General features: G+C 39.7%; 1 protein-coding gene across 8 annotated transcripts in view; it reads left to right on the top strand.

Annotated features, from left to right (window-relative positions):
* The window catches only part of NMNAT3 (nicotinamide nucleotide adenylyltransferase 3), a 116,011-nt gene that overhangs the window by 62,585 nt on the left and 33,444 nt on the right, over positions 1 to 19,982 (top strand). For 4 of the 8 annotated variants that reach the window (XM_039837295.1, XM_039837299.1, XM_039837292.1 and 1 more), the window contains exon 2: positions 658 to 812. In XM_039837295.1, the coding sequence (XP_039693229.1) occupies positions 704 to 812 (109 nt within the window). In that variant the 5' untranslated portion in view covers positions 658 to 703. The remainder of the gene's footprint in view (positions 1 to 657; positions 813 to 19,982) is intronic. The other 4 variants (XM_039837294.1, XM_039837300.1, XM_039837293.1 and 1 more) reach the window with 2 other exon arrangements.

The following is a 19,982-nucleotide window of genomic DNA, read 5'->3' as shown; positions in this document are numbered from 1 at the left end:
GATAAAGAGATATTATATCTATAAATCTCAAACGTTTCAGAAAAAAATTATTCGTAGGAGTGTGTGTGTATGTAGAGCGAGAACGAATGATAAAGCAAGTGATAAGCAAGATGTTAACATTTGGGAAATCTAGGTAAAGGGTATATAGGAGTTCTTTGCATAAATTTTGCAACTTTTCTTGTGTCAGAAATTTTTTTTAAATAAGTTTTTATTTTTTTAAGTAATGGTCTACTCTGTGACCTGAGTTCTACCTGAACTATCAAACATGACATTGTGGGGTCTTACATACCTCCTTTTGACCCCAAGGAGGCGGAGACCCTTCAGAACACAGGGAGGGTATAGAGCTTACAAGCAGAATATGGTCTCTGAGGTCAGGCTGCCTGGGTTTCACTCCTGACCCTGCAGCATCTAAGGTCCCTGAGCCATATAAGTAACTATTCAGGGTCATTGAAAGGATTTGATGAGACAAGGGAAATACATAGACATAGTGCTTAACACACTTCCTGGCCCATTGCGAGCCCTCCATAAATGTTGTTATTGTTGTTATTGACTCCTCAGTCATCTTACAAGTGAGAAATAATGTCTTGAGTGTGGTTTAGAAACACTGATCTGGACAGTTGTCTTGGTGCCAACTCCCTGATATGAGTTTTGTTCCAATGAAGGCAGAGTGGCCACTGCAGTGGGTGTAGATGTGCCTGACGAGATGAAGAGCCGAATCCCTGTGGTGCTTTTGGCCTGTGGCTCCTTCAACCCCATCACCAACATGCACCTGCGCTTGTTTGAGGTGGCCAGAGACCACCTACACCAAACAGGTAAGTCAGGGGGCCAGGTCCAATGGAAGAACTGACTGGTTGTGCCTCATGGGGCTTTGCTGGCTACTGTCATCATTACCATTATTAAAACTGCTCAGTTTATTCATTCACAGCATAACTGGTGGCATACATTTCTTCCAGCATCTTCCAAGGGGTAACACCCCTTAGCCATGTGACAAGAACAAGTTACATCCATGGCCATAAAGCTGAACCCTTCTCATGTGTCCCCACCCCTTGCCTACCTCATGTTGCCCATGAATGCTAAAGATACTGGGCACTTTATAGAACCTGAGGCTCTCTCAGAGCATCCTTTCTGGTGTAGGAAAATGAAAGCATTTACCTACACAGCCAGAACAGGTAGCATGCGCCTTTGAGAACTGCTACTCTTCAGTGAGTAAGCAACTGTTCTAGAATTGACTCTTGAACAATGTAGAGAATAGGGACATTAAACCCCCACACAGTTGAAAATCCACATATACCCTGACTCCTCAAAAAGTTAGTTGTCCCTCAGTATTCATGAAGGATTGGTTTCCGGACCCCATGTGGATACCAAAATCTTTATATGCTCAAATCTCTTATATAAAATGATATAGAATAAGGCAGAAAATACTGTCTTCAATCCATGATTGGTTGAATCCGTAGATGTGAAATCCACAGATACGGTGAAGTGGACTCTATATTTACTCACATATAAACGGACCCACATAGTTCAAATCCATATTGTTCAAGGATCAGCTGTATAATAGGAATTTGACATTTTCTCCTTTGAAAGAATAGATCTTAGATGATTACAAATTAACAGTCTTGTATATAGGGTATTTCCAACACAGATGGCATGGCTTGGCCAGGAATATTTCATCTGGGAATGTTTCATTTCCTTGACTTTTCATTTCATTATTAAGAGAGTAACATGGCATCTGGAATCTACATAATTATTTCTAAAGAATGTAAGTCATTTATATATTGGTGTCAGATATATGTGAAAGTATTTATTATGTATTTATGTATATCATATATTCATATATGTATTTTGTGTTTTTATATTGTTCAAAAGTGTTTGCCTTTAAGGCATTGTTTTTACACCAGAATCAATTCTTATTTACTTTTAATCTAAAAAATTATTTGAGTAACATGTAAATCATTTCTTCAAAGAAATTATATCCAAATATTAGTTTAAAGGAAATATGCCTTTGTTTACAAACTTTTTTTGTTATTCAAAAAGTAAGAGTATGTCTAGCCTTAGTAAATAAATAGCTCTTACAAAGGAATTAAAAAAAATCCAAATAATTCCTCTAAAACTGGTCAGCGAACATTAGTAGGCAATATACCAAAGAAGAAATATAAATGGCCAGTAAACTCAGGAGAATATGCTCAGCATCACTAATAATCAATGAAAATGCAAATAAAAACATGATAAACACCACAAGGATATAAGCACCATGAGGGCAGCTACTGTGGCTGCTTGAGCACCGCAGAATTGCCACCACTGAGCTTATATTTCGTGCTCAATAAATACGTTGTTTTAGCCAATGAGATTTGCAAAGACTAAAAATTGACAAAATTCAGTGCTGGCAGGATGAAGAAGGAAATAGATACTCTCATATCTTGATAGTGATAGGATAAATGCTAAAACATTTTTGGAGGGCAATTTGCTATTCTGTGACCAAAAAAAATTTTTTTTGAACTCTATACCCATACCCGTAATGAGGAGAAAAGTCGATCAATCAAAACTGAACAAGAACTGACACAGATGTTAGAACTAGCAGATAGGGACATTAAAACAGTTACTATAATTATACACCATATGTTTAAAAATTAAGTAAAGACATCAAAAATATAAAAAGGACTCAAATATCTCGAAATGAAAGCTATCATACGTAAGATGAACAATACACTGGGTAAGATTAACAATAGATGAGACATTACAGGAAAAAAAGGTTAGTGAACTTGAAGATATAACAATAGAAACTATCTAAAATGAAACAGAGGGGAAAAAAGAATTTTAAAAAAGAAAGAAAAGAATATCAGTGAGTTATGGGACAACCTAAATTATATTTATTATACTTGTAATTGGAATCCCAGAAGGAAAAAAAAAAGGAAGAACAGAAAAGATATTTGAAGAAATAATCACTGTAATTTTCTTCAAATTGAATGAAAACAAATTTCATCAAGTAGCTCAACGAACATATCTAATTAGCTCAACAAACCCCAAGCATGAGAAGCCTGAAGAAAACAACACTAAGATATATATGATAACCAAATTTCTCAAAACCAGTAATAAAGAGAACATTTTAAAGGCAGCTACAGAATAACAAAGATAAGGAGGATAGCAGATTTCTTGTCACTGAATTCAGCAAAAGGAATTCAGTGGAACAAATCTTTAAAGTACTGAAAGGAAAAAAACTGTCAACTTAGGATTCTATATCCAGCAAAAATAGCTTTCAAAAACCAAAGACAAAATAAGGACATTTTCAGATATGCAAAAGGTGAGTTTACCATCAGCAAACCTGCCCTACAAGAAATGCTAAAGTCCTTCAGGCAGAGGGAAAATGGTACCAAATGGAAATATGAATCTACACAAAGGAATACAGAGCACTAATAACCACATGGGCAATTATATAAGTTTTTTTCTCATTATTTAAATTTCTTTAAAAGATAATTGACTGTTTAAACTAAAAAGTTGATAATATATTGTGGGGCCTAAAACATACTTAGAAGCAAAATATATGACAACAGTATCATAAAGACTCAAGAGGCAAATGGAAGAATACTATTGTAAGGTTCTAATACTATAAATGAAGTGGTATACTATCATTTAAAAGTAGACTGTGATACATTAAAGATATATTGTAAACCCTAATGCAACCATTAAAATAAAAAGAGTAAACAGTCATAGCTAATAAGCATGCAAAGGAGATAAAATAGAATCATAATATACTCAGTTAATACAAAAGAAGAAAGAAAAAAAAGAAAGGGGGACCAGAGAATAGACACAACGAACAGAAAGCAAATAACAAAATGACAGACTTAAACCTAACCAAACCAATAATCACATTAAATATAAATAGTCTAACAACTCCCACTAAAAGGCAGGCATTATCAGATTGGATAAAATAATCAAGACCCAACTACAACTATATGATGCCTATATGTTGTCTGCCGTGACGTTTATCAGGACAGGACCTGTAATCTGCTTTCACAGACAGCTCCGTCTACACACTGTATTGGAGACTTCAATGGTACACCTGCAGACTCTCTTTGTCCGCATGGTAAGGCTCTGGCATGGCCCAGTGAGGTGTCAGAGTGTATTCCTGGTCCCCAAGGGTCATAGTAACCACAGAATGCATGGGTAAAAATTAATCACGTGGATACAGTATATATCATTTCTACCACTTCGTGTATTAATAAGTAGAGGGGCTTTGGTCACAAATGGTCTGCAGCACCTTTTTGCCTTTATTCTTAGTCATTCCTCTATGGAAAGTACTTGGTCATTTTGAAAGTCCAGAATGGATTCTCCTGCCTGTGTCTTTGAATGTTATACATTGGATTGACACATTTCAACATCCCACAGATATTTACTGTATTTCCCCAGGCCAGGCACTATGCATGGAAATAGAATTGATTAAATTGCATTCCCTGCCCAAAAGGAATGCACAGTGTAGGTGGCTAAAGACACATGAGAACAGGTGATTGTGTTGCTAGGTGCAAAGGAGAGATGTCTCCCAATTGAAGCTGGGGGAAAGTTCTTGAAGGAGGTGACACCCAAGTCTTGAAGAATGTGAAAGACTTAGGTAGGCACAGTTTAGTGGGGGTCATGGGCAGAGAAAGCAGCACAAGTAAAACGTGAAGGTGAAAGAGAATCACATTCTAGCACTTAGGAAAGAGACAAAGCTGATAAGGCAGGGAGGACTAGGTCATGGAGAAGGGGACTTTCATGCCACCAAGAGGGATATGTGGTGTGAATTTGCCTTCTCTGCACAGTCAGACATCATCTCTCCCTACTCAGTCCCAGTCAATTGATTGCAGCCTCCCACAGCCAGCAGATCTGTGTGCCGAGCAGTAACTCGACCTGTCGTCTCTCCAGGGACAAATATTTAAACAAGGCCTTTTCTCTAAATCAGAATCAGCTCACAATTAAGACTGGATGAAAATCTGACCCCACAGGTGACTTTCTTTTTTCATGAAGAAAACTTAATCTTCCTTCTGTTGGTATGTTTTCACTAAAACAACCCACAATTTAAATTTGATATTGCAAGCATATAAATTGAATCAAACAATCTACAGCAATTTGTTTCATACCTTTAAAGAGAAATTAATAGTGTCTTCCTGGTTTGCTGCAATAGCTCTAATTTTGAACTCTTTCCCCTTTCACAAGCATCCCTTCTTCAAACTAGTTGTCTTTCCTTCCCTCGTTTGCTTCTTCCTTTTTCTCCGGAAACAAACTAAAACATTAAAAACTGACAGAGGCACTATGATATATCAGAACTTTTAACTATCTTTATTCCTGTGATGACATACCCCTTTGTAATGAAAAAATTATATACTAGATGAAAACTTAGATCCATAAGATTTTCATTAATACACTGACAAAATCATACATGCTCAAAGGATAAAATGTTGAACCAGCTATTTTTTTACCCTCTTTTACTTGAAAGAATGTTTGGGAATCAGATACGGGCTTGTAGGAATGTGTGGTGTCTGTGGATTTTCTGTATTTTATAGTGTTTCCTTTAATCAGAGGTACTTGCTTGCCTTGCACTGCATGCCGTGTGGGTCGTTCACAGGGAGGATTTGCCAAGGCTTGATGGATGAATATGTGTAATAGGCATGGGTGGTTTTGAAAAGTTCATTTAGGATTTTTATTCTCGGTTTGCTGAATTTTGACAGAAATGATTCGGCCCAACATATAACTAATCAGTAGCATCAGATATACCTAAAGCATTCATGGACTATACTGAGAATTTGAGCCCACACTTCTCTTAAGATATATTCCCAGTTGGATATATTCCCAGTTGTAAGTACTTGTTTTCCAAATTAGTAAGTCACAAACTTACTAATGGAGGTCGAATTCAATTTGAATCATGTTTTCTGTTATTTCAGCGGCTTATTATTTCTAGTCAGTATACTTTAGCCATTGCCCTATATTTCAACAACAGTCTACTTGTATTTCATTTTTAGAATCAAACTTTGTTACTTTAATTAATACTTATTTGTTAATGACTATAAGCACTTGTTCATTTTATGTACCTAACAAACTCATATCGTTTTTACTGTTTGCCAGGTAGTGTTCTAAGTGCATTTAATCTTCATAACAACTCTCTGAGGTGGGTACTGTCACTCTCCCATTTTTCAGATGGGGAAGCTGAGTCTCAGAAAGATTGAGTAACTCTTCTGAGGTCACACAGCCAGTAAGCCATAGACACAGTTTGCCCTGGAGTCTGTGCTCATAACCACCACACCATGCTGCTTCCATTCATTCATCAAGTTTCTTATTGAGCGCCTGTCTGTGCTAGGAGCTGTGCTAGCTGCAGACATAGTATGGGAGCAAAGTGTTCCCTGTGCTCCTAGGGGAATGCCTTAGTCACTTCAGACTGCTGTAACAAAAATATCATAGACTAGGTGGCTTACACACAACAGAAGTTTATTTCTATAGTTCTGAAGACTGGCAGTCCAAGGTCAGGGTGCCTGCATGATCGGGTTCTGGTGAGAGCTCTCTTCTGGGTTGCAAACTGCCGACTTCTCATTGTATCTTCACATGTGGAATGCAGAGACGGGAAGCAAGCTCTCTCATGACTCTTATAAGGGCACTGATCCCATTCATGAGAACTCCATCTTCATGACCTCATCTAATTCTTATTATCTCCTAAAGGCCCTGCCTCCTAAGACCATCCCATTGGGATCAGATTATACTCAACATATGAATTTGGGGAAAACAAAAACATTCAGTCTATAACAGGGAGATAGACATTAATCACATCCCACAGAGGGAAAATTACTCAGGTGACATATGCTACTATCAGTGTGAACAGTGAGGAGTTGGGCATAGGCAGAAAGTCCAAAGAAAGCGTTTCTGGAAATGTAAAGATTGAGATGGAGAACAATAGTCAGATACTTTTTAGGTTAAAATGAGTTTAGCTAAGGTCAGGGGATGCAGAGGAAGAACATTCTCAGCATAGGAAAATGATGCGCAAAGACCCTCTACAGGAAAAGAGCACGGCCACCGAGGAACGAACAGCTCGCGATGACTGTGCAGCTGGGAGCAAAGGGGAATGTTGCAGGAGGTGAGGAAAAGGGAGAAAAGGGGGAAACTACAAAGGCCTCGCAGGCCATTGCTAAGGAATTTGTTTTTTATCTTAACCAGGTGAGATCTGTGTATCCCTCCCTCCCTCCCTCCCTTACCCCTTTCCCCACCTCCACACACACACACACACTTTCTCTCTCTCTCTCTCTCTCTCTCTCTCTCAAGAGTAGATGGAGGGAAGCCAGTTAGGAGGTAGTTGAAGCAATACTTTTGATAAGAAGGCTGACAATGGCAATAAAGAGAAGTTTTCAGATGTGGAAGGTAATTAGAAAGTAAAGTCGACCTGATAATGAATTAGATCTGAGGGGGAAAGAGGGAGTCTTTGAGGTAGACCAGAATTGAGCAAGGGACGAGTTCAGCTTCAGACATACTGAGATTGAGAGACGTGTGAAACATCTAAGAGAATGTGGTGATTCAAAGTCAGAGAAGACAGGGGATTTCTCAAAAGAAGCTACAAATATGAATTTTCATGTTTAAAAGATTATTGATTTCTGCATTGTTTGCAATTGCAGAATATGGGCAACAAAATACTTAGTTGAAATACTCCACTTTAATAAATAAATTTCTTTTGCACAGAGTCATGAGCCTGTAATTCTGAAACTACTTTTTATATATTCTAGGATTAAGTAATAAATAACTTTCTTGTGGATATTGGAAGTTGGATTTCTCATTGTTGGACAGTGGAGTTACAAACTTGGACAGAGGGAACATAGAAATATCCTAGAGATGTGAGATTGGAATCGAAGGTATTAGAGTGCACTCATGGACAGATAATATACAAAGATTAGGTAGGTAGGTAGTAAGTAGGAAGGTAGATAGATAGGCTGGCAGACAGACATATAGACATGTCTGTCAGTATGTATACAGATACACATACATCTATATCATATTCCTGTCTACTGAGAGGGTCTAGAAGTAACTATACCCCAGTTGCAGTAGTACAACCTAGCATTCTAATCTTGATTTCAAAATACCATTCTGTACAAAAAGAGATCCTTGGAAAAATGGTGGATTCTGGGGCTGGGGCAGGGAAAGTATACCATGAACTTGGAACATCTTGTGGTGCTAGAAATAAGAAAGTACTCAAATAATGGGAACATGTCGAAAGCACATAGGAGCCAGCTTGAAAGGGTTCCCACTGGTAAAATCTGGGACAATTTGAGCATAAAAATAAATAATGAAATAAAGGATTATAACTCATTGAATAAAGTAACGGCCCATTAGTCTAAACTGATATAAATTAATTTTATAGTCAATTATGTGAACAAACAGATAAATGGGATGGGAGAGAAGGGAAAACTTTCTTGTACTAGAATGCCAAATAATAAATGTAGAAGGAATAATGGAGTTAGAAAATCACCACTGGGCAACCATATAATTGATTCATGCAATAATCATTAATTATTAATTTCAATCCTCTAAAACTAGAGGATTGAAATAAGATAATTACATAGTTGCAAAGTAACTCCTGACCGTAGACTTCTAGAAAGGAAAAAAATAATAGCAGCAGAGAAATCTGGCAGACACTGCCTTAACCGAATGACCAAAGCTAACACCACCAGTATGGGACACGTGACATCATGTGTTTCCGCTCCTGATGCACCCAGAAGGGCACACAATAACTTCTGTGCCATTCCTGCCAGAAGTACAAACGTGGAGTCTCCTCCTGAGGAAACATCAGGCAAACCTCACGCAGGGACAGTCAACAAAATAACTGGCATGAACAAAATGGCCGTGTCATGAAAGGCAGACTAAAGAGCTATTCCAGATGAAAAGAGCTAAAGAGAGATGACAACTGAATGCAATCCATGATTGTGGATTTATTTATTTATTATTGCTATAATAAACATTTGTGGAAAATTTGGTGAAATATGAATTAGGTCTATAAGTTAGATAATAGTATTATATCAATATTAATTTCCTGATTTGGAACATTTTCTTATTATCATTAAAAGAATCTTTTGTTTATACCACCTGGACCAAGAAAGACATGCCTGCCATAGGCAGTTCAGGCTGCAGGCGACTGGTTTACAGCCTTCAGGGTGTCATTCCTGTGGGGGCAGGAGTGACTAGGAGTCCAAGCCCAGGTGGATGGACTGGCCTCAGGCTGCTTCCCTGTTGTAACTGGAGGTCAGACAGGCAGGACAGGGGTGGATGTTGGTAAGTAGTATTTGGTAGCACAGTGATAGGGACACTACTTCGTAAGGCTTCTCTTGTCCACCGAGGTAGGCGGCATAGTCCCCAACTGAGAGTGAGGGTTGCTAGAAGCTCAGAAACTTAAGGAGAGAAGATGTCGGATGTGCTATGGGAGACTACATGGGCTAGAACCTCAGGAAGAACTACAGGGCAGTGTGGCTAGTCCGTCTGAGGTCAGCGCCACAAGAGGCCCCATGGGGTGGCTTTTTCCAGCAGCTTTTGGCTGTTCAGGGGAAACTACAGAGAAAAAAGCTAGGTTGGTTCAACCAGGGAAATTATCTGGCTGGATGGAAGTATGGAGGGGCATGGTGCTCTGGGTATTGCCATGAACATCCTTGAAAGGACTGACCTGGTATCTCAGGTGGACCAAAAGTAAAGTGAAGAAGGAAAGGGTAGATGGGGGGTAGAAGAATGGGCTGGAGACCCTAGCAAGGTAAAAGCATAGTCTTATCAGAAGTGGTGGAATAGGTGACTGAAGAGCTGGAGGGATAAGGATCAGGGACCCTGCAGCAGTGTTGGGGCTAACAAGGTCCAGCGCATAAAGGCACCCTCAGGTGGCTTTAGGGCACCCAGGAGAAACCTTTGGAGATGAGGAGGCAAAGAACTAATGTGTTAGACAGGTTGTCCTTGTGCACTTGGAAACTGTGGCCAGATTGGGAGTGGAAAGAATCACGATGTACCAAGTGCTAAGGCCTAAGTGTGACCATGGTTTTATAGATCAGTAGACAGAGGCTGAGGGGGTGAGCGAGCAGGAACTCTCAGTAAAGGGCATACAGGGAACGTGCCATTATGCAGAGCCGAGTAGAAGAGCTGGGAGTGGTGGGCAAGTGAGTCAGGACAGGGAAGTTCAGAACCCTGTGAAAGTGACCATGAAGATAAGAGCCTCGTAATGTGTACCCCTCCACGTACAGAAGGATTTTACAAAGACGAAGGTACTTCTAGTCCTACTCTTGATAACTTGTGAATCAGATGGGACAGGGAAAAGGTTTGGATGAGAAGGAATACTTTAAGCACAAGGATAACAAGAATGCACAAGAAAACATCGCATGAGCTATAATGATTACAGGAGGTTGTATAAGCGCAAGGACTGGAACACAGAACGTGTACAATAGTCAGGAGACAGACTGTCCCTACCTTCACAGGGAAACCGAAGCTTGGAGAAGTTGTCGCTTACACAGCTAATCGCGGGGGAGCTGGGGCATGAACCCAGATCTTGGACCCGAAGGCCAGTATTCTCACTGCCTTGTCCCACAGAAGAACAGTAGCAGGCTTCTGTGAGGCCTCCTGAATGTGCAGGTCCCAAAGACACATTTGGTGAGAGCAGAGAGTCTGGGTGGACTGGCAGAAAGTAGGGAAATGGTCGGGACTAGATCTTGAAGTCTGAAATGCCAAGTAATGAACATGAGCTTTAGATGCAGGGACTCACTGAAAGTCTTTAAGTGGCCACCAGGTGCCTACTAGGTGAGATCTTGGCACACAGATCTGCAGAGAACCTCTGGAAAACACCTGCTAAAATGCCGTCAGCAACCTTTACCTGGATAACCCAGAGCCCCATCCAGCTCCAGAACCGGCTGACAGTTCAGGCCTTCTTTATCAGAGCAAGCAGGACTCAGCCTTGGGGGCAGGTGCACAGCCCTGGACAACTCCTGCCTGCAACTTGGCCCAGCATGCATTTCCCACCTCAATGCTAAGGTGATCTTATGAAATCTTGTCAAATGCCTGCATAAGGTTCTGCCTTCATGGCTGTTACTTGCCTGCTCATCTAGAAACGCTACCAAATAGAGAAATAATTTATTCTCCGTGAACTCTTGCTAGCTCTGAGCAGTCACCAGTTTTCCTAAGTGCTCTGAAACTGTCAGTTGCAGACCCTATTCCCTGATTTTGCTCTGGTTCGACTTTAGGGTCCCAGACTATAGTCCAGAATTTATCCATTATGCTTTTTCTATAATCAACTGAATGGATGCCTTCAGAAAGATGAGTACTGGTTTTCTAGACTCGTAGAACAGAAGTGGGCCCAGATCTGCTTTTGGCTAAATTTCTGCCCTGGCCTAGACAAGATCCAGGAGGCCTGTGGCTGGCAGTTTGCCAGCATGCACACCCCCACCAGCCCTGGCTGCTACCCAGCCAAGCTCAGCTCTGACTTGGTTGCTCTTGGGTCCCAGTATTCTCTATTTCTGTTCTCCCTTGGATGCCACAGTCACAAGAGAAAGGATTGCAGAATAGTGAACCTTAGAGGAGACACGTTCCTCTCCCAGTGACCATGAGGTCACAAAAATCTCTGGCTTGGAAATCAACCTTTTTGTCAAACCTACTCACTAGTTCATGACCTTGAGCAATCTATTTCACCCCTCCAACCTGTGTTTCCTCAATGGCAACATGGGAATAATGTCTCCTAACCTTACAAGGTTATTTATTATAAGACTTAAAATGAGATGATGAACATAAAGTGTATGTCCCACGTGACACATCCAATTCATGTTTGGTCTCTCCACTTGCATCCCGATCAGGCCTAACGCAGTGCTGGCTTAAAGCAGCTCCTTGTGGCCATGACCAGACAAGTTCACATAATAATCTCCTATCGATGCATGGAAGTAAGAAAACCACAAAACAGTTTCTCCTGTTTTCTTTAGCCCTTTCTTGATACTTTATGATGTTATTTCCTAACGATCCTGCCCCACGTGTTTGTGGCATCCCAGATTAAATTGCATCGTAAAGATAACAACCCAGTCGAAAGCTTTGCCCGTTTTTTCCCTTTGGACAACCTTGAGGAGGGGAGAGGTATTTTATGGCTCCCAGGTTTTCCTCTCAGCGACTTGCATTTTAAATCGAAGCATATTTATTGCAGCATCATTTACATCAGCAGTTTTCCGCATTAAATTAAAATGTCTGATCAGTGACCAGTGTGTTGCACATGACTTTTGCTACCTCTGTGGTTTTAATTTTGATTTTCTACTATACAGTGAATACAGAGAAAATTTAGCGCGTCACGATCAGGTGGTGCCGTATAATCTGAGATAAGGAGGAAAATTAAGCTGTAATAATTTTATTTAAGGCAGTGGCAGCTCCAGTTCTGGGTCTTCTGGGCTTTAGGAGATACCATGAGAACATGAGTAAATATTATATAAGCCCAGCATGTTGCTTAGTCTTGGGCTCACATGGACATTTATCAATCAAATAGAGTGATTTTACTGTTTATTCATGGGCAACTCTCTACTCTAGTCTGGAAAACTGTCCATTTTCACATTTCTAATTTAAAACTTTTTTTCTGGAGGAAATAGATTTAAGGATGTTAGATTAGTAATTGTTTGGAACCAAGATAATTTTTCCTTATCGTGTGAGTCTTCAAGGGTCTGTGTCTACACGAGTATTAACATTCCATACTCTTTCAAAAGGCAGCACTGTTCCAATTTAATAACAAATCAGCATTTTTCTTATCCTTATATGTCTACCTTGAGATATGGCTTAAATGAAATAGATCCTGGACAAGTATCTGAGGCGGCCAGTTTCCATGTCATTGCTCTTGCACCAGACTCAGCTATACCAGGTTAGGAGTGAACAGCACTTCCTGATGAGTGACCTTATCAAGACCCTCAGACACTTGAAGAGCCCCCTGCATTCTGGTTTCCATTCTACCTCGCTACTACTCATATATACGATGCCAGGAAAAATGGAAACCATTACTCATGTCCCCAGAAACTATAAGATGCCTCCCACCTCTTCTCTATTTTCCTATCCTTTTCTCCTTTCCCCCAGCCAAGTATAAAAATACAACAATCAAGGGTTTTTGTTTAATTTTTGCTTATTTCGTTTTACTTTGTCTTATTCCTCAAAAAGAGTTGAATTTGCAAACCACATACCCAACAGAGGACTAGCATCTAGAATATATAAAGAATTCTCAAAACTTAATTAAAAAACACAAACAATCCAATTAGGAAATGGACAAAAGATGCCAAGAGACATTTCACAGAGGAGGATGTACAGATGGCAAAGAAGTACATGAAAAGCCATTTACCAACATCTGCCATTAGGGAAATGCAACTTTAAAACCACGAGAAGGTATTACTACATACCTACTTAAATGGCTAAAATAAAAAATAATAACACTAAACGCTAGAAAGGATGCGGAGAAACTAGACCATAATTGCTTGTGGGAACATAAAATGGCCCAACCACTCTGAAAATCAGTTTGGCAGTTTCTTGTAAAACTAAATATGCAACTACCACATGACCCAGATTTATGTTCACACAAAAACCTGTACACGATGTTCATTACCTCTTTATTTGTAATGGATAAAAACTGAAAACAGTCCAGGTGTCCTCCAAGGGGTGAGTAAACTGATACTTCCATACTATAGAACCTGACTTTGTTATAAAGAGAAACAAACTATACACATGACAATTTTGATGAATCCCCAGGGAATAATGCTGAGTGAGAAAAGCCAATCCTAAAAGGTTCCATATTATATGATTCCATTTATATAACATTCTTGAAATGATAAAATTATGTAAATGAGACTAGATTAGTGGTTGTCAGTGGTTAGAGATAGGGGCTTGGGAACGATGAGAGAGAAGCAGCTATGGTTATAAAAGGGCAACATGAGGGGTCTTTGTGGTGAAGGGTCTGTTATGTAACTGCTGTGGTGGTGGATACATGAACCCTACAGATGTGACACAACTTCACAGAACTACATATGCACTTGCACACACACGACACACTCAGATGAGTGTATGTAAAACTGGTGAAATCTGAATAAGATTGGCTGATTATATCAATCTCGAAGTCCTGGTTGTAATATCGTAGTATAATACTGCAAGATGTTACCGTTGGGGGAAACTAGGTAAAGGGCACAAGGGATCACTCTGTATTATTTTTTACTACTGCCTATAAATCTGTAATTATCTCAAAATAAAAAGTTTAATTAAAAATACAAAAAAAAAATAATTGTAACAACACAGTCGATCAACGTAAAGATGAAAGGGCGATGTGAGGAAGTGACACTGTCCTTCACTGGACCACTTCCATGCCAGGGACTTTCAAACAGAGTCATGTCAAGTAGTAATATCCTCATTTCACAGATATAAGGAAACTTGAGGACTAGAGAGGTGCTATGTTCTGCGTGAGACCTTCCCAGCAAGTAAAAGACAAAGCCCCAGTTTCTTAGAATGTAAAGCCAGCGCTCTTATCATCACGCCCTGGGGAGCCCCGTCTTCTGAGCAAACTTGTCTCTGCACGTTGTCTCTGCCTGATGCTGCTGCTGCAGCACCAGCCAGTCAAGTCGAACTACCCGAGGAGACAGCTTCAGAGTTCATGAGCCAGGACCTGCAACCATCTCTGTCTTCAAAATGGGAAGCAAAGATCATTCAGAGTCAGGCACCACCATTTGGCATCTTTGCTAAGCAGATCATAAAGAGAACTCATGCAAGGAGCATTCAGAAAACCCAGGCCAACATCAGATAAAACAGTCAGTGAAGTAACATTCCCAGCAGCACAAGGGCATCGACTTAATGAATTGAAGAGATGCACTGGCATAAATATTTCTAAAAATGAAGTTGTCGAGAAAGAGACCCTGGGGAGATTTATAAGTTACTGATAATTATAGGGAAAATAAATCTGAAGAGGAAAAAATCATTTAAGAATAGATTTTATAAACTAATGAGATCGCTTACTTCCAGGGGGGTGGATGGGAATGTAGCTAAAAGAATAGGGGAATGAGGGCAGGGTAGAAGCTAGGGTGAGGGAGGAGAGACCCTACTCCCAATGTACCTCTTTTTTATAGCCTGACTCTTAAAACCATGGAATCACATGTCCAGAAAAACTAAATATGTAATTAAAGTCAACCAGGATGTGAGGAAAACCAAAGAGAAATATAAACAGTAACAAAGGAATACATAATACACTGAAGGCAGTGAGAAAGAAAAGAACTAACCTCACTAGCTTGGAAAACAGCATTATGACTGCACGTTGCAAGGCTAAAAACAAAAAGAAGTTTAAGTCCTGTTCTCTAGTTAGAAAATTCGTTTTCCACAGGAGTAGGGGTGAGCAATCTGAAACTACTTTATAAAAATCCAAGGAGCAAGCAAATGAGTAAATTTTTGTGGGCGAGAGAGCCAGGTTTCTCATGGTTGAAGAAAGGAGTTACAAATAAGGAAAGGAGAGGAGGCTGGAGTGAACTCTGTGATTGGAATTGAAGGTTTCAGTAGGAACTCATAGTTTTTAATACATATATTTTAATACTATATGGATAGTTATAGAAATAAATACAGAGAGGTGTATTTATACCTGTGTGAGTATATACATATAATTATGTACATAATATATAATTCCCTAGGTCTATCTTCTAAGAGATGCCTGGAAACCACAAAACCCTAGTAGAAATGAGCACAACTAGCCCTCTTGGTTTCTAAATGCCACTCTCCAGTAAAAGAAACCAGGGCTCCTTAGAGAAATGGTTGATTCCAAAGGAGGTTGAGAGCAGGGACAGTACAAGATGAGCCTGAATATCTTGTGGTGCCCAAAAGCAAGGAAGAGCTTAATACATGATAGGAACATGTCAAAAAGACATAGGAGCCAATTTTTTTAAATTAATTATTTAAATACAATGTTTTTAAATTTATTTAAATACAATGTATATATAATACATTGGTTAGACACCTATATAGTTCATAAAATGATCCCCCCAATTGCTCCCTCCCTCCCCTGACCCTCCACCTAGCCATCATATTAATGCTAACTGTATTCCCTATGCCCTGCTCCCCATCCCCATGCCAACTATCAACTACTAATTTGTACTTCTTTAACCCTTCACCTCATTCTCCCGGCCCCCTAACTCCCCTCCCCTCTGTCCATCACCAAATTGTCCACTATATTTGTGAGTCTGTTTTTGATTAGTTTGTTCTTTTTGTTCCTTAGATTCCACATATAAGTGAAATCATATGGTATTTATCTTTCTCTCACTGACTTATTTCACTCAGCATAATAACCTCTAGGGCCATCTATGTCATTGCAAATGGTAGGATTTCACTTTTTTTAATAGCTGAGTAATATTTCGTTGTATATATGAACCATAGGAGCCAATTTAAAGAAGAATCCATTGGGTAAATCAGGGATAACTTGAGGAACCAAATAAATAATGATAATGGATTATACTCCATAGACTAAAATAAATGTCCATGTCGATATAAAAAAATGATTGAACGAATAAATAAATACATACATAAATGCAAGAGGAAGGGCAGTTCTTCCTTAACGTAGAATTATATCACTGTAGAAGGAACGTTGGAAATAGAAAATCACCATTTGGCGAACATCATAGTAATGACTTTTGCACACCAGACTCATCAATGAATACTAAATTAATGGGCAAAAATATAATGAGAAACAGGATATATGCATAGTTTCAAAGTATTTTCCCATAAGAAACTTATTAATCACAAATACACAGGGCAAAATGGTAACTTCACAGTAGAGAAATCTGGCAGACACCACTTTAACCAAGTATCAAAGTTAATACCACCAAAATCAAGACAAAGTAACATCATGCACATCATTTCTGAAGTATTCTTACCTAAGGTGCATAGCTCAATCTAATCATGAGAAAACATAACATTAGACAAACCAAATTCATGGACATGCCCAGGTCATGGAAGACTTAGCAGCGATCTCTGATTGGAGGATACAGGGCAGCGACATGCCATGTGAGATCCTGGATTGGACCCTAAACCAGAAGAAGGTCATTGTGGGACTGTAGGAGAAATATGAATGAATAGTGTTAATGCTCGTTTGCTGGTTTAGATCATTATACCACAGTTACGTAAGATATTAACATTAGCAGAAATGGAGTGAAGGATATATAGGAGTTCTTTGTACTATGTTAAGTACTTTGCAACATTTAAGTCTAAAATTATTGCAAAATAAAAAATTAAAATAAGACATGTAAAATGACAGAGGAACCTCAAAATTCTGTTGAAATCATTATCTAAATAGCTAAGTAAATTTGTTATATATTTTTAAAATAGTGTTTATCACATGAAACCAAAATAATAATATTATTATTACATTTGAATGGCTCCTTACATTTTACAAAATGTCTTTACATGTTATTTACCCCCAAAAGGGCCCCATGCGGTGGCATTATTTTCCTCCCGTTTTAGAGATGAAGACTCCTAATCTAAGAGGTAGTTAAAACAAGCACAAAACACAGAAACAAGCAAAAACTTCAGAGCCAAACAAATGGACCCGCTTTCAAATCCCAGCCATTTCCAGCCTCTGCATCTTTGGACATGCCAGTTAAGAAACCTTAGGGGAATGATGGCAATTGTCTTTTGAGATTGTCATAAGAATCTAAACTCTATAAACACTCCAAGGCACAAAGCTTGGCATGTCCTGGGCACTTAATAAGAAGGATAGAATGAGGAGGGTGATGATGGTGATGGGATCTCAGAGCTGAGGGCGCCTTCAAGTTTAGCCCGGCAACCCCCGCGGTACAGGAGTCAGACATCCCTCACAATGGTCTGGCCCCACTGTGGACACTCAGTGGGGCATTGCTTAATACTATTTAAGGCAGTCCATCTCTTTTCGTAAAAAAATCATTCTATTTGTGCATGTCTACATATGTGTAGAATATACATAGGTTTACATACATTTGTATATTTTTGAGTTAACAATAGGTACATTTTCAAAGTGATCATTTCTAATATTAAAATGTCTAGGAAATGTCTAAGGAATAAACCGGAAGGACGGATGACACCTGGCAGGCACCGTCTGCGCCGCCCTCAGAATTATCCCTGATCTGTCTGTAGTGCTCTTGCCATCTACAGAAGTGCTTGGAAAACTTTACAGCTATTTGAACCTAGGACATCTTTTCCTGAGGCCCACTCGGGACTTCAACACTCATGATAAGCTATGGAATAAGGAGCAGAAGGGCTGAAAGCACCTTGACCAGTGCCCCGCACACCATAGCCCTTCATCGCATACTTATATGAATTTATAAGAACTTGGCCTAGAGAATTGTCATCACTCCACCAATGTATTTTGCACCAAATTACTTTGTACTTAGTGGTCGTTCATGTCTCTTTTTCCCCCTTAGATTCCAGTGGACTTCCATCTCTTCTGGGGCTTGGATCAAAAAGTAGCACATGAGACAAATCACATATAACCGACAATACCTGTGAACATTCCTTAAACCACCCCAAGCAGGATGATGTATATACAGCTGATATTTATACACCACATATGTGTGTAGGCAATGTGCAGACAGTGTATTAACCGTGTGGAGTTTGGTTAAGATCTGGGCACTGGAACCAGACTACCTAGACTCACACCCTAGAAATACAATCAGTTACCTTTGTGACCTTGCCAGTTACTTAACCTCACTGCTCCTTCACAGTATGTTCATCAGGAAGATGGGAATAATAATTGCATTTCTTTCATAGAGGAGTTGCGAGGATTAAAAAGATAGTATATGTAAAGCCTTTGGCACAGTTCCCAACACTTTGTGAGCACTCAATACATGCCACTTATGATTTATTATTATTTTTACATACAATATATATAGCAGTGCACACAAAATACAGCTGTAAAGTAGTGTATTTACATAAACTGGAGCATAAGTAGAGTAAGTTCTTTTCTGCTGTACTCCCCTAGACTGGCTCCTAAGAAGTAATGAGCTTCATTTTATGCTGGTGTTAAAGCCCCTCCATGGCTGCCACGTGGCTAACACCAGGGACTGCTCCCCAACAACTAGCTCAAGTCCGGCTTCCACGTTTCTGAAAGCAGACTGGAGCTGAATCTTCCCATCAAATAAGCTGACAACAACAGTCTTGTGTGACATTTCTGACTCTTGTCCCAGAGGTAATGAGACCTGTGCCTTGGATTAGAGATACTATTTAGACCCTAAACTTTAAATCCCAGGATGCTGCTGTAACACCACCAGGTCTGGTCCCATTTGGTGGTTATTGGGAGAGATGTCATAGTAACTATGGATAAACATGTGTAACTATATCTAGCCTTCCAACCATTTGATTGCAACCTGGAACAATAACACTATGTTTTTATCTTCTCTCCAGTCTGGACGTAGGAAGGATTGTGGCAACAGTGGGAGCAGCGGTGATGGCTGCCATGGTGGTGACGGTTGCACTAGTGGTGGTGGTGGTGGTGGGGGGTCGTATAAATCCTGGTGTAATAATGGCAGTGGTGTTGGCTGCTCATAGCGTAGTGATGGTGGTGATGGTGGTATAAGTCATGGTGATGGTGATGATGATGGCAGTGGTCTTGCCGGTCATCATATGATGGCACTTGTAGTGTGATGATAGGGATCATGGTTTTGGTCAGCAAGGCTGATCATGATTTGATGAGGTTGCGGTGGTGTTAGTGATGATCAAGTAGATCATGATTCCCATAATTTAGATGAGCACTTAAACCTGGATGTTGAGGGTGAGAGGTTTGTACTTGAGGACACTCCTCCTCAGGTGATCTAATTTACACCCGCAGTTACAAAACACTTTCCTAGGCCGGGTCTTATGGGCAGCGCATCTAAATGAAAGCAGCATGATTCCTTCTGACATAATTTGCCAGCAGAGTTAACTGAGTATTTCACAATGTGTGGTCCTCTGAACTCTCATATAGCAGAATGTTCCATGAAAGTTAAATGAGCTTGATACACCCTGAGATTTCT

The sequence above is a fragment of the Pteropus medius genome, unplaced genomic scaffold (assembly GCF_902729225.1).
Source record: "Pteropus medius unplaced genomic scaffold, Ma_sr-lr_union100, whole genome shotgun sequence".
In the NCBI taxonomy this organism is placed as follows: Eukaryota; Metazoa; Chordata; class Mammalia; order Chiroptera; family Pteropodidae; genus Pteropus; species Pteropus medius.
Note: the sequence above shows the minus strand (reverse complement) of the source record. Positions and strands in the feature narration are given on the sequence as shown.